General features: G+C 29.3%; 1 protein-coding gene and 2 long non-coding RNA genes across 3 annotated transcripts; 2 read left to right on the top strand and 1 right to left on the bottom strand.

Annotated features, from left to right (window-relative positions):
* The first annotated feature begins 427 nt into the window (after positions 1 to 427).
* On the top strand, positions 428 to 2,175 carry LOC132756678 (uncharacterized). The gene is made up of 3 exons (XR_009629362.1): positions 428 to 609; positions 989 to 1,098; positions 1,403 to 2,175. It is a non-coding gene; the product is annotated as an uncharacterized LOC132756678 (long non-coding RNA).
* Positions 2,176 to 3,044: 869 nt separating this feature from the next.
* LOC132756679 (uncharacterized) lies at positions 3,045 to 4,670 on the bottom strand. The gene is made up of 3 exons (XR_009629363.1): positions 4,399 to 4,670; positions 3,928 to 4,022; positions 3,045 to 3,599 (listed from the first exon to the last, which is right to left on the bottom strand). It is a non-coding gene; the product is annotated as an uncharacterized LOC132756679 (long non-coding RNA).
* A 1,027-nt stretch (positions 4,671 to 5,697) lies between these two features.
* Positions 5,698 to 13,679, top strand: LOC132756677 (uncharacterized). Its single transcript, XM_060747808.1, has 3 exons — positions 5,698 to 7,147; positions 8,643 to 8,710; positions 10,023 to 13,679. The coding sequence occupies exons 1-3, from the start codon at positions 7,087 to 7,089 to the stop codon at positions 11,130 to 11,132; spliced, it is 1,239 nt and encodes a 412-aa protein (XP_060603791.1). The 5' UTR covers positions 5,698 to 7,086; the 3' UTR covers positions 11,133 to 13,679.
* Positions 13,680 to 14,185: the final 506 nt, after the last annotated feature.

Genomic DNA, 14,185 nt, shown 5'->3' with positions numbered 1-14,185 from the left:
AACAACACAGAGATTGTTTAAAATGTCCATAGAATTAGAGGAATATATTTTATACCTAAAATGTAACACATTTAAATTGCTTCCCGTATATGTAATAGGACAGTCATTTACCTCACTTTAGTAACATGCATTATTATCTTTGTAGATATTTTCTAAATGCATTATATATAAAGAGTTTGAATATATATTGTCAGCAAGTTAGCTACATTAAATGTCATTACATTTCATGAAGAAAATGAATCATATTGAGAACAATCTCCAATATTGAAGCAAAACAAATAAATACCCTTGAATCTATTACATAAATACATAGATAGACAGAAAATATTGAGAAAATTGTAGAAATAATTTCTTATCTAAAGATGTTGATTCATGACAATTTAGCCTGATTAAAATAATGTTATATAATATAATCTAAATACAATACACTTATAGGGCCCGTAAGTCTCGTTTACTTTCACTTTCGATTTACCACTTCCGGGTACATCGGCAGACTTATTTACCGTTACGCATATAGGTAACCCGAAGAACTCGAGGGATATAGAAGTTAAATTTGTTTCGGTCCTCTTCAGATTTGAAGGAATGGATAGCACGGGTCAAAAAATGCAGGTAGGTCAATTATCTGACGGAAAAACGAGGGATTTATAGAGTTTAATAAAACTAGTTTATTTTCGGATAGTGACAATTGTTTCGGATGTTTTGTCAAGGTAGTGAATTCTAGTTGTTTAGCTTTTAGTATTGATTTAAAACTACTGATGTGAGAAATTAATTCAAACCATTTTAACTTGTTGAAATAAACAATGGAGAAACACTTTAATTCTAGTGTATATTAAAGTTATACAAAATTCGGACATTGCACAGTAATTCGGATATTTTTTTCCCTTCCATTTTATTCTTGTTCCTTTTTCAATTATATATACATGTTAATATGGTACCTAGCAAATTATGATTGATTTAAAAAATATAATATTTGATTAAACCATTTCAGATGTATAGACAAGGAGGTATATGACAAGTATAGAATATACAGTTGTTCAATATGGACCATTAATCAACTGTTTGCACTGCCTATGATCCTGAAATATCTATACATCAAAGGTAAATACATGTAAAATATTAAAAATAATTGATTAATTTTTAGTTGAGATTGGAAAGATAAACAATTATCAAAATATATTAATAACTTGGATTTCACTGCATGATAATTGATAAGTAAATAAAACATTAAAAATAGTCATGTTTCACATTCAAGAAGATCAATATTTTTTACTTATATATATTATGTGTTGTTGTTTATCTTTAATGTTTATTTACTTCAAATATGAAATTTTTCTGTAATGAAAATATCATTTCTAGTGTCTTACACTTGTAACAACATATTTATTGATTTTTCATTCTGCAGATAAAAAGGGAAAAGATGAAGGAGGATTTGTCCATGAAGACCTTTATTGCAACTACCATCTTCCAGTTCCTTAATCTGAATGATATCAGAGAACACACAGTTACAGTGAAATATTAGTTTAATATAAGCCACTGAGAATAGTCAAATGTACTTTCCTGAAGAAGATGAATGACATCCAGCACAAAAATCTTAATGTATAAAGAGTATGATTTTATGGTGTTTGACACTATGATCTTGTTAACATGTTAATGTCACAATGATAGAAACAGAGTAAAATATCCACATTTCATTGCAGTTTTAAGTATTAAAACTAGATACTCTATATATACCAAAGCTGATAACACACCAGAGATAAGGTTTTTCATGGAATCACAGTATAGTCATATGACATTATGGACATTAAATGACTATGAAGTAAAGATTAGTAAAAATATTATATATCATCTACTACTAATATTGTGAGGTAATCATTGATAAGCTCACAAATTTGCAATCAAAGCTTTGATATCAAGCTGAACATTTTTCAATTAGAATATGATTTATAACTCTATGATAATTTGTTCATGTTAATTTTCAAAGTCTTTACATTTGTAAAAGGAAATATTCTTATTCTTGTATCAGTAGGCATTCACAGTGTAAAGTTACATTGTCCAAATAACTAATAATAATTCCAAGTGCTTTCCTGAAGTTTTTCTTCCACTGGAAAATCAGTGTGATATATATGCTAAGCAGTGCACTATAAATTGTGTAAAAATAAAAGTTTATTAAACTTATGAACTGTTTTTGTTTCTACTATTTGGCATAATTATATCTATAGCAGTGTTTGATCATAAGAGTTCATCTGCAAAATAAGTGTCACTGTGTACTTTAATTCTCTAACAGCAATGGCTAGATTGCTTGAATATGCAAGCATTGACTATATTAAATACTATGCATGTCATTTGAATTTTGTCTGTCCTGAAATCGAAACAGACACTATCTAAATAATATTGATGAAAAGTTCTTGACATCTTTTCAATGACTACATTTACACATATGTACATGGACAGAAGTTAAAAGCATTGTGTGGTGTTTTTTTTTGTTGTTTTTTTTTGAAACATTGACAATTTTGAAACAGTTCCAATGGGTATATTAATGTATCAGTGATGTAATTGTTTTGTATCAAGTGCAAACCCTAAGTTTTGCATGTATTGTATAGATAATTCACTTTTGGTCAAATGTCAACAGGTTCAATACATTATAAAACAGGTAATTTGAAACCCAAAGAAGTATATGGTATGTAATAACTACCCCTCTGATACTAAAATCTTCAAGGAATGCAGAATTGCAAGTCTTCTCCAATTAAGAGAGAGACTTGGGCTTACAAGGGCTAGCAAGCTAGTGTTTTGCTACAGAATACTCAACACAGATGAATTGCATTAATATTATTTACTCTGGTATTACAACCTGCCTGGCCATGTACAATGCAAATCATGGCTTTTCTAAGAGCAGTGAAAGGCTATAACTGGAAGGAATTTTACACATCTTGCCTCAGAAACAAGTTTTTCTTTGAGATGATTTTTATGATATTTAAATAATGGTTAAAGATTACATTACTTTTACAATTGCAGTGATCATGGTGATAATATGAAATGAAACTCAATCAAGATAGAAACATTTTAATGCTGAACATTTATCTTTTTACCATTCCTGTTACTTTACAAGTCTATTTATAACAAATTTATCTTAACTGTTTTGAAACTACATGATGCCTGGTTGAAACTGTTTTTGGGGCAGCCATTTGCAGAAGATAAATTATCTTTGAATAATTAAGTTAATACAAAGTTACAAATGACAGGTTAATTATTTCTAATAAAGACAGGTTATTTATTTCTAACAAAGACAGATATTTTGTTTAAATAACATTTTTACACTGACATATATCTTTGAAGTGTCTTCAACCTTAGTTTTTATTAGAATACAAACATTCAGTCAGACAGTTTACACAAGACATGGAGCTTTAAGAAGCTTTAATTCAGTCAAAATCTGTAATGGACTGCCATGTCTCTACCACTATGTACTCCAAGACTGTGTATGGACATTTCCTTTCAACTATGCCTGGTGGTATCACTATTTGACTTCTAATCTGATGGTGAACACTCCAAAATAAATCAAGAGCCATGACAAGTACTCAAGATCCAACCAAGAAATCACATACCTGTATTTAAAGAAAATTTATCATGAGTTGAAAGCAATAATAATTGGTCAGCTATAAATTTCAAGCATTTTCATATTGTCATGAATAGAAAATAATGTTGAAAAGGAAGAAACACTTCTTGGTGTCCTAGTTTAACTAAAAAATATGACCCACTCACTTGAGAAAAATACTTTAAACAGTATTTAACATGAATTAACTACATATGCCGTACTGTTTGTTTATTTAGCTACACTGTAATTATTTACAAAAACGAGAACATTATATGTAATACAATAATATTTATTTTTCATTATTGTAGTTTAAGTAGCTTTAAGTATATATTTCTTACCAAAACGATTTTACAGCAGAGCATGCATGTGTATTAACATCGGATACCAGTTCACGTCTTTCATCTCACCACTTTACAGTCCTCAGTCAAAATATCTACAGGAGCAAAATATTTCATTGAATTTTATGACAATTTTAATTGGTTATATACAGCTTGACTGTTTGTGCTTTATAAAGATAATAATTATAAATAAATAATATTTTCAGTTGGAAGAAAATATATTCAACTAAAACACTCTGATAATCATATTGAAACGTTTATCCGAAATATGCGCTGTCCGAAATTTCTAAACATTATATACTTCTGAGAGATAATCAGGTAGCGCTATAGAAAATTGATAAAATCAAATTCACCAGTCTGGTGTCAGATGCGAATGATGTTGTATCAAAAAACAAATTTATTAGATTTACATGGAACTGAAAATATTACAACATTTATTGGGATAAACTGAATTTGAAATGACACACCCACCTGAAGATTATACGAAGTTGTCTTTCATTGATACTTGTTCACAAGATGAAACCATTTGCATTTCGTTACAAAACAAAAAACTCTGCCATTTCCACATATCATTTGCTTTTCCATGTAAGTTTTACTTTCCCACCGGCATACAAGTATTACCCAATATAGATAAGCAATGTTGTTGATGTTTGTTTGTACCCGGAAGTGCAAAATATCGTGAAATCTCGCAAGTCACATGACGAGACTTACATACCCTATTGACAACAGTTTTATGAATTGTCTTTCTTCTACTGATATCCGTGCAATATGGAGAAGAAGGCTCACCCCGCAGACAGAATGACCATCAAGGGAAACTGTTAAAAATACCTCGGAAAAGCTGACAACATAACATATGTTAACAATTAAGAAATACAAGTATAAATATTATATTATTAATCACCAAAGGCGATTTCTGTCACAGTTAATCCAACATGCACTCTATGCAATCAAATAAAATGTTTCTTAAAACCTCGAGTACTAGAATAAATATACACAATAAAAACAATTCCTGTACAAATTTGGCTCTTTCTTGGGTTTATCTTCATTCTAAGATGTGGGAAGGGGACAGTGCCTTTATCGTTTCTTTTCATGTCAAACATTAAAAAACGTTGCAATAATAACGATAATAATAATGATAATAATACAAAAACGATCATCATAAAAATAAAACAACAAAAAACAACAACAAAAAAAACAACAAAAAACAAAAAAAAAAAACAAAAACAAAAAAAAGTAATTTATAGATTATAACCTTTCCAAAACACCATTTGGGTTTGTTATCGAAAAAAACTTTTCCTTAAATGACCACTTTTGAAAGCAGTACCTAATTTTTTAAAGGAATTTCTATGAGAAACAACAATTATTTAGTCACAATACATTATAACCACAACAAAATTACTTGAGTAAAACACCCAAACGGTGAAGTATTCTTTGTTCCTATCTGAAAAAGGACTCTTAAAATTTAAATGATAAGCGTTATTAGAATTTAATATTATAAACACTGCCGAAATAAAAAATTACAATAGTTATAAAAGAATTGTTAAACATAGTCAGGAATTGTATCAATAAAAAAAACCCATCTATACCACTTTTATAATAATTAAATAAATAATAAAAAAAACATTACAAAACAACAACAACAAAAACAAATAAATTATCTTTATCCGCCTGAGTTATTGCCTTGTAACATTCTAGAGATTAAAGAGGGGTCTAATGAGCTATATAAAACAAATAACGGTAGATTAGTAAGAAATTTATCAGAAATTCCTGGTAATTACCTTAGAGACAGCCTCTGCTAAAAAAAGCGATGCCTCACTGTGATGTCAAATAACACTATATCCAATGCGTGCGTTTCATTGCTTCACAGCATCAGTAGTTCCTGGTTTAGAGAAGGGAAAAACCCACTTTTTGATTTGTATGTATGTGTGAATTCTGTGGACACAATGTTAAGGTGTCAACTGTGCAAATATGTCCACAACAAAGGTTGAAAACACACATTTATGTAGTCATTTTATACCGAATTGTACCTGTAAGTGATTTTAACGTTATGGAAATATTTTCAGACACAAAATAACAGATACATTTTGTTTTAAACCAAGCTTCCTGAAAACAATCTTCCGAATACATTAGAATATGAAAAAAAATCATCGAAATCCTTATGCATTCGCGACCATATAATCGTTTTTTAAAAAATCCCGATAACCTGGACATGGACTCAGAAACAAATGTCGATAAAAAGTATCAATGACAAGATTGAAGTAAATTTAGAATTTTATTGAAAACATTATTTAGATGATAACAAAATGTAACACTTATTTTCATTTTCTAATAAAATCTGAGAATTGTTGAGCTGATTTGTCTGTAAGTAATGAACGTGAGCGTAGCAACAGTTGCCGCTTCTGTAACTGCATTACACCAATATCAAACGGAGTCATATTTAGATAAAAGTATACTACGGTTGGAATAAAAAGTTATGTTATTTTCTGACAACATTAACTTGTAATCTATTACAGATACCAATGCCGACCTGTGACTTTCTTTATGTTTTGTAAAGGTTATGACATTTAACGATATATCAAGTTTAAATCGTTTGAAGCACGGATGCATTGACTATAGGTTAAACTAAAAGGAAACGTGAAACAATGTCGACGATTGTGCAAGCTAACAACTGGAGCTATTATAGATGCAATCTTAGTATTTATTTTCGAACTAGTCATACGCTTGACACTGTCGAAATGATACTGTACATGGAGCATTTTCTATATAGTTTTTTAGGACTGATCGTATATATGTTGTAACGGAACAACAATATAATTCTTTTTGATACATGTCTAATAAATAACGTTTGGACAACTTATGTATTGTATACTGCGCTTGCGTACTTTTAGTTTCTGCCAAGAAAGTGCTGTTAATAAACCATTAAACAATAGGTTTTGCTCTGATTAGCGTTTATTTAAAAACAATATCTTAAGGTTGAACTTTGTTTGTATACTGTATTTTTTTCGTGTAAAGATAAGTGTTAAATTCTTCGGAAAAATTGGCGTATGATATTTGTTTCATATAGTAAGCATATAAGTCAGAGTTTTCACGTCTGTCTGAACACTTTCTATCTTATGATATAAAAGTGATTAATATGACGACATAGAGCATGAGTTGAAAATGCGAAGAAGAAAAATAATTTTACTTTTCATAATCATTTTTGGTTTACAGCTACTTTCGGGTAAGTTACTGAAACACTTTGTAATAAAGAAACGTGTTTTATACGTGAAAATACAACTTTATAAACAAATAAACATTTCATGTAAATAAAAGGAGGCAATAATTTATTTTAGTTTCAAGCAAATTTTACAATAAGAAATAAATGCATATATTTAAATGATTACATATAACATGCACACATATTTGCAGTACATATTTTACATATTCTTCGATGTTTGAAAATTGTTTGATTTGCATAATAATGCACAAATATATAATTTCATTTAGTGTAGTTTATCATCTTGATCACGACATACAGGCCTTTTAAGAATCTATGATATTGCCAATTGTTTAAAAAGTTTCGATTTTTCTCAATATTTTAGTTTTTAGTATATTTTTTATATTTTGTTTCTTATTGAAAATAAGTGAATATATTCAGCAATTTCTAATGAGATTTAAATTTAAATATCAATCGTAGAACAACCAAACACAAAGGTTGATCTTTATAAATATGAAAACCTAATGTGTATTCATTCATTTATTGTATTAAGGATTACACATGTAAAAGAAGTAAAGATAAAATGATTTGTTAAATAGATTCAGTCAGTCACGATACAGTTTCACTCGGTGCAAACTTTGAAAAACGTGTACCTGATTTGTTTGCTATATAATGTGATAAAATGCTTGTGACAATTCACAATTTATTAAGATTTCATTAAAGATCCTGTAACACATTTTTTATAGTTTTGAATCAAGAATATGATGCTAAAATTAAGATTTATCAATATTGTAGGTCCTAAAAGCATTATTTATAAACGTATTAGTGAATTTAACATTTCATGTAAATAAAGGGATGTAAAAAAATTATTTTCTATAAGGTTTAAGTCAAATTTTACAATAAGAAATGAATGCACATATGATAATAATTACATATAATATGCACAAATATTTACAGTACATATTTAACATATTCAACGATGTTTGAAAATTGTTGTGTTTTGCAAAATTATGTACGTATATATAATGTCACTTAGTATGGTTTACCACTTCGATCAAAACATACAGGATCTTTAAAACAAATCATTATCGACGGTATATTAAAACGTTTATGCATTTTAACTTTCATACGGACGCTTTTAGATATGTTTCGATGAATTTTCCTCTGTTTCAAAGGTGTCCTTAAACATATAATACAACAAAAATAAATTAGTTAAAACTTAAAAAATTAGTTGACTAAGAAAAACTGTAATGATTAGTACATATCATGCTATATCCTCTTTTTCTAAGGTATTGTTGGTGTCAATTAATCTTCCTATGTTTGAATATTGTGTTCTGAGGGAAGGAATTTTCCTTTTATATTTCAATTTTTAGAACATTTACACAAAGACACTAAGTGTCACAAATTTGTACCATATTTTTTTTCTTAAAAAGCTTCAAATAATCCACTCTTTGGTCATTAACAAGTGATTTTTTTTGTAAAGATATATGGGAAATAAATTAAAGATTTCAAATTCAAGGAATATGCTACCTTGCGGACGATCATCACTCAAATCCAAATGAAGGAAGTGCCAGAAGTAATAAAGAGGTACTGAATTATATAATCTATTATATTAGCTTTGAATGTTTCATTCATTTTTCTGTAAATGCCCTCAAAATAATTATATTAGACAGTCAAAGAAACAAAACTTGTCTCCATATAGAGTATGAAGTAATGGTTTCATAACATTACCTTGCGGGTCAGGTTATAGCGATAGAATTTCACAATAGCCTTGAAACGTTAAAGAACATGTCAAATGAATGACTTAGACTTGTGTCAATAGTACAATATCCACAATTACTGTTATTTTTACTTCAAGGGTTTGTTCAAGCCACCTGACTTGTTTTTAAATTATTCGGCGGTGATTCTATTGGCGTCTTAATTTTGTTCGACATAATAGATATATTTAAGCTTCAAAATAAAACATATAGATAATTTGTGTCATTATTTAGCCTTAATATCCCTTAAAGAACATCATTCGGGGTAGAAACTTTTATAATTTTATACAATTCTAAAAGTATAGACAACTTGAAGTCAACTTTACAATGAATGATAAAACCTGAAAACTGAAAATGATTTTTTTCTTTTTATATAGTTTTAAATATGTTTAAGGAACTTCATTAAGAGTTGGTTAGATTGTTTTATAACACTTCTTCGACTTAACCGGCTACCAGACCCCTTCGCCTCCAAAATCACAAAGATAAAACCAATATGTATCTCAAAGTAAATACATAGGGCTCTTTAAGTACTTTTTTGTGTGGCTACATCGATAAAAGTTAAGATCGCTTGACTGACAGAAAAAGAGAATAAAAATGAATAAGGCAAAAGCAAAGCAACAATTGTTTTATTAAGAACTGTTTCAATTCATATTTCAAACAATGTCAGTATATAAGTCTTAGGGTGCCTTAAGCCGTCATATTCACACAACTCAGCCACCAACTTTATGCAATTGGTCGCAAATTGTACACATTAAAAGCATCTTATACATGTATGTAATATTCTATTTGCGGTCTTAAAATGAATGTATTAAGACAATATGTGTGCATCACAAATATATCACTTTAAGTACAAAACATATAAACTTTGACTAATTGATTTTAACATTTTCAAACAGCTAGGCTTACTTTTATTAGCCTTGTTTGTTTCCTTATAGCATTACAAGAATAATGCTAATCACATTAATCGTGATTTTTAATATTTTATTATATGACATCGGAGTATATCTTGTTGCGACATGGAAATTTTCCCATACTTATATTAATATATCTTTTCATTTTCAATTCATGTAAAATGTTATAAAATTTACCAGCATCGGCATTTCTTTTTTTAAGTTAACAATACATTTCGAAGTTTTTTTCAGGGAAAATGTGACTCTTCATTTGACACAATGGTGAATAATACAAATAGGTTAGACAAACTTTATAGAGGATGTAGAACATTGGGCTATTCGGTAGATGCAAATTCAACGGATATTAGGGCACACATGTCACCAAACCTAAAACTTTTGTACTGTAGAGTTAATAAATGTGCATCCACAATGACATTAGAATTACTTAAACAGTTGTTTAACTGTGACACAGAATGCTTAATAAAAAATGCTGAACGGGTTCGTCTAGAAAAAAACGCACGACAAATGATGGATGATGCATTTTCATTTATGGTTGTCCGTGAACCTTATGGCCGTTTGTTTTCCACTTACTGCAATATTTTCTATTTTCCGAAGGAAGATTGGCTTTACAGAGGAACTAAACTCATTCAACTTACACGATCAAATATTTCAAATAACAGTCTTATGTATGGGCATGATTTAACATTTTTTGAATTAGTTAAATATACTGTGCATACATTTGAAATCGGTAATCGTTTAGATGAACATGTCCGACCAATGCACCATAAATCCTGTAATCCATGTGTTTTTAAGTTCGATTATATTGCACATCTTGAGACCCTAAAAAAGGACTATGATTTCATGTTTAATAAACTGCACGAGGAAAAATCATTAGGAATGTATTGGGAAGATATTGTAATATCTTTAAAAAATTGGACTACTTTAGGACCTGTAAAGCATTTATTTAGAATTATTCCTCTGTTGAAAGGTTCAAGTATATCTCTTTATGATGTGTACCTTCGTGCATGGTGTTATTACCAAATTACAGGACATGTATTAAATGCAATAAATTTTCCATTTAATGAAAGCGATGTGACTGACATTAAAAAAGAAGACTTTATAAGAGAGTTGACTAAAGCAATGAAGATATCAGCAATTTATAAAGACAAATTAAAATCACAGAAAGTGGAAGCGATGACTCAGGCGTATTCAACAATATCTGATGAATATATGGAGAGATTAAGCAATGTCGTATTAGGCGACTGTCTTTTATTTGGATATGAAAACAAACCGGCACATCTATTTGATAAAACTAGTTGTTTACAGAAGAAATCAGAATTTGATTATTTTAAGGGTTTGTGAATCCTTTCAGACAATATTTATAGTCATTTATAAGCAGCATTAGTAGAATCCATATATTATGCCACCGTTAAAAGATTTTGCAGAGGCGCATACCTAAATATATTCATTATTATTTTCCATTCAATTCTTAATAACGTACAAAGGCAAGTACGACAAATTAACATAAAAGTTATATTCAGCAGTATAATTGTAGTATGTGTGGTTTCTGTTACATTTTATGTCTACATTCAGTAATTCTTAAAACCCTTTGAGAATTATTTGCTTTGCGTTTCGACGAGCAACTTAAGTAATTCTTTTTTTTCATTTTCTTACTATCTACGAGTAATTGTCACGCCAGCTTTTCTTGATACACGTGATGGCTTAAAAGTGCATCAACGTACTTTCGATTCATATCATATTTCCGTTCCTTGAAAATTTTTAATATCATTCTACTCTTAATTGTTTTACAACGTTTCCTTATTTGATACTTCAAGCTTTCCCGCTTTTCACATTTGTAATCTTATAGCTGTCTGTGATACGCCGGCTACATTTCCTTTCAATTCCTCGTAAAAATGCGTTTCTATATAGTTGCTGCCATGTTTTTCTTTTTCATTTAGGGATCACATAATCTTGTGGGAACATCACTAATATCATTATTTATAAATGATTAAAACACAGACATTGAATATAGCAACGGGTGATAATTAGAAGCTCAGAGAAGTGTGTTATTTGTAAATTGGTCTCTGGTCATTTTTTACTAGAACACCGAAACTTTTACAGATATACGATGCAGCCCCTTCCCCTGTGCAGAAATATGAAAGTTGTCCGTCTATGTGGAGATTGGAATGCCTTTTTGCAGACAAAACATTCAGCCTGAATATGCTAAATGGAAAATAACATGCACAGAAAATGAATCAAATGAGACCGTTCAACAGCCATTCATAAAATATTTTTCTGAAATAGCTTATTTACATATTGAAATTGCGCAATATTTAAAGCGTTCTATTTTCTTCCATATGAGAATCGACCATTTCAGTAGTCGAAGCTTCCTTCTCCATATTTGGAAACTGCAATATTGACCATATAATAAATCACTTACTGATTTCAATTAATAAATATTGTGCATAATTTTAAAATATACAATTAGTGGAGCATAAATTTGAAAATCTCTCGATATCAATTGGATGAAAATATCCGGAAAGTGAAGAATGAACTATATGATAGTTACTTTTCTTGTATCCTTTGAATAAATGCTGATACTTGCTAGCCATAAATATATAAAATACGCTGTGTTTTATTTCAAAATCAGAACAAACAAACTTAAATGGGTTACATGTGAGATTTAATTCAAACATATCAAAGAATTATCCATCTGATTTGTTTACTCTCCATTCATACATAGTCTGAAGCTATTTGTTGTCTTTTAATCTCTCTACCAAATATTTACATCTTGCACAATTACCTTCACAGCTTTCTTTGAAATTGTAGGAAATCGAATTTTAATTATGTATTGTCCGGTTTTATAGTGGTGAAGTAGAAAAAAAAAAAATCGTAATATATACAACTAAAATAATGTATTTTTTAGGATTGAAATAATAATCCAGCTGGCTATTTTGTTGAATATATTCGGAATGAACACAAGCAAATCATCAATTCAAATAAAGTAGAAATAAAAATATGTTTAGCATATGTTTTTAGTTTGTTTGCTGTGTGTCACACTATATATGTTTCTGTCACAAATCATTTTCTTGAAAATGTACCGCTTGACTAGAAGAACTGCTACCTATGTAATAGTACAAACATTTTAATCACGTGGTACATTTGCATTCATAGTAAAATACCCCAATTATTGGCGTATGGTAATTGTGCTAACCCTAACCCCCACACACAGGCGCGCGTACACACACAAATACATACACATGCGGTTAATATACGTGCGCCCATTATAATAAAGTTAGGGTATTTATAAAAGCTGTCAGTTAACGCAATTACTTTAATAGTGTTTTTTTCTTTTAAACTGTGAGATTGGAGAGTAAAGATAAATCAAATTAGAATGGAAATACAGATAATGTTCTTTTAAAATATGCTTTCATTTGGATGGCAAATATACATATTCATTTTACATTATCACATATTATACCCTCTGTTTATGGTTACATATATAACTTCTTTCAATCTGTAAAAATGTTATTATGGATAAAAGTCAAGATGTTCCGTTTACGTATTACATGTAAGTTATCATTTACTTTGCCAGGAGAGTTTAAGGCTTGGACATTTTTTTACACATTCAGAGAATCCGCGATTTGTATTTTAATAAGGTAATAGCTATCAGAAAAGAAGTGTAGAAAAAAATGAAGTCATATCTTTATTTAATTATTTGCTTGAAATTATGCCAAATTGTTGTATTACCATATTGCAACGTTTGCAGAAAAATTACGTAATTTGGCGTTTGCCAACAAAAATAAAAAAAATTCTAGATTTAGGGAATGGGTTTAATTCGCTATTATCTCTAAACATAATTAGTTTTCTCATGTTGAGATACATGTAAATAAACACTTAATAAATTGACATTGTTCCTTTATAATTAATTCGCACGTTTAAAATTACATTATCGGGTTTCTACAAGACCTAGGAATCGCCACTACAAATATTGTTCCCCAGTATGATGAGTAATGAAACAAGGATATGCACAAAGTAAAGATCATTCATCTGAAAATGAAAAATGAGATGTTTTGAGAAAAAAATTACACCTGTCAAACTCAACGATCATCTCCGATATCTTTTTGTTAACTAAGCAAATGTTTGGGATAGATAGCAAAATGACAGGGACATTAAATGATTATTTTTATTATTAAACTTAATACAATGTAGTAGTGATTGTTTATAGGAAATTGAAAAAAGAAAACAAGAAAATTATAACACACGGACTTTGCAATTGCACGAAAAGCTGATTGAATTGATTGTTGTTCGTTATTTTTCCTCGTTATATCCTTCACAAAGATGCATTCTCTGATATTTGTGATAAAAACTTTACAAATGGTTTTTAAGTTTTTAAGAATTAATGAATTAAAAAT

This window comes from Ruditapes philippinarum, unplaced genomic scaffold (assembly GCF_026571515.1).
Source record: "Ruditapes philippinarum isolate M1 unplaced genomic scaffold, ASM2657151v2 ctg1400_1_1_1_1, whole genome shotgun sequence".
Lineage (NCBI taxonomy): Eukaryota > Metazoa > Mollusca > Bivalvia > Venerida > Veneridae > Ruditapes > Ruditapes philippinarum.
This window is presented reverse-complemented; position numbering and strand designations above follow the sequence as displayed.

What these genes read in the sequence shown, in the direction of transcription:
- LOC132756677 (XM_060747808.1), top strand. Translation starts at nt 7,087, where the DNA reads ATGCGAAGAAGAAAAATAATTTTACTTTTCATAATCATTTTTGGTTTA. An exon ending in TGGTTTACAGCTACTTTCGG is followed by an intron (nt 7,148 to 8,642) that starts GTAAGTTACTGA and finishes TTCAAATTCAAG; the next exon opens with GAATATGCTACCTTGCGGAC. An exon ending in GTGCCAGAAGTAATAAAGAG is followed by an intron (nt 8,711 to 10,022) that starts GTACTGAATTAT and finishes AGTTTTTTTCAG; the next exon opens with GGAAAATGTGACTCTTCATT.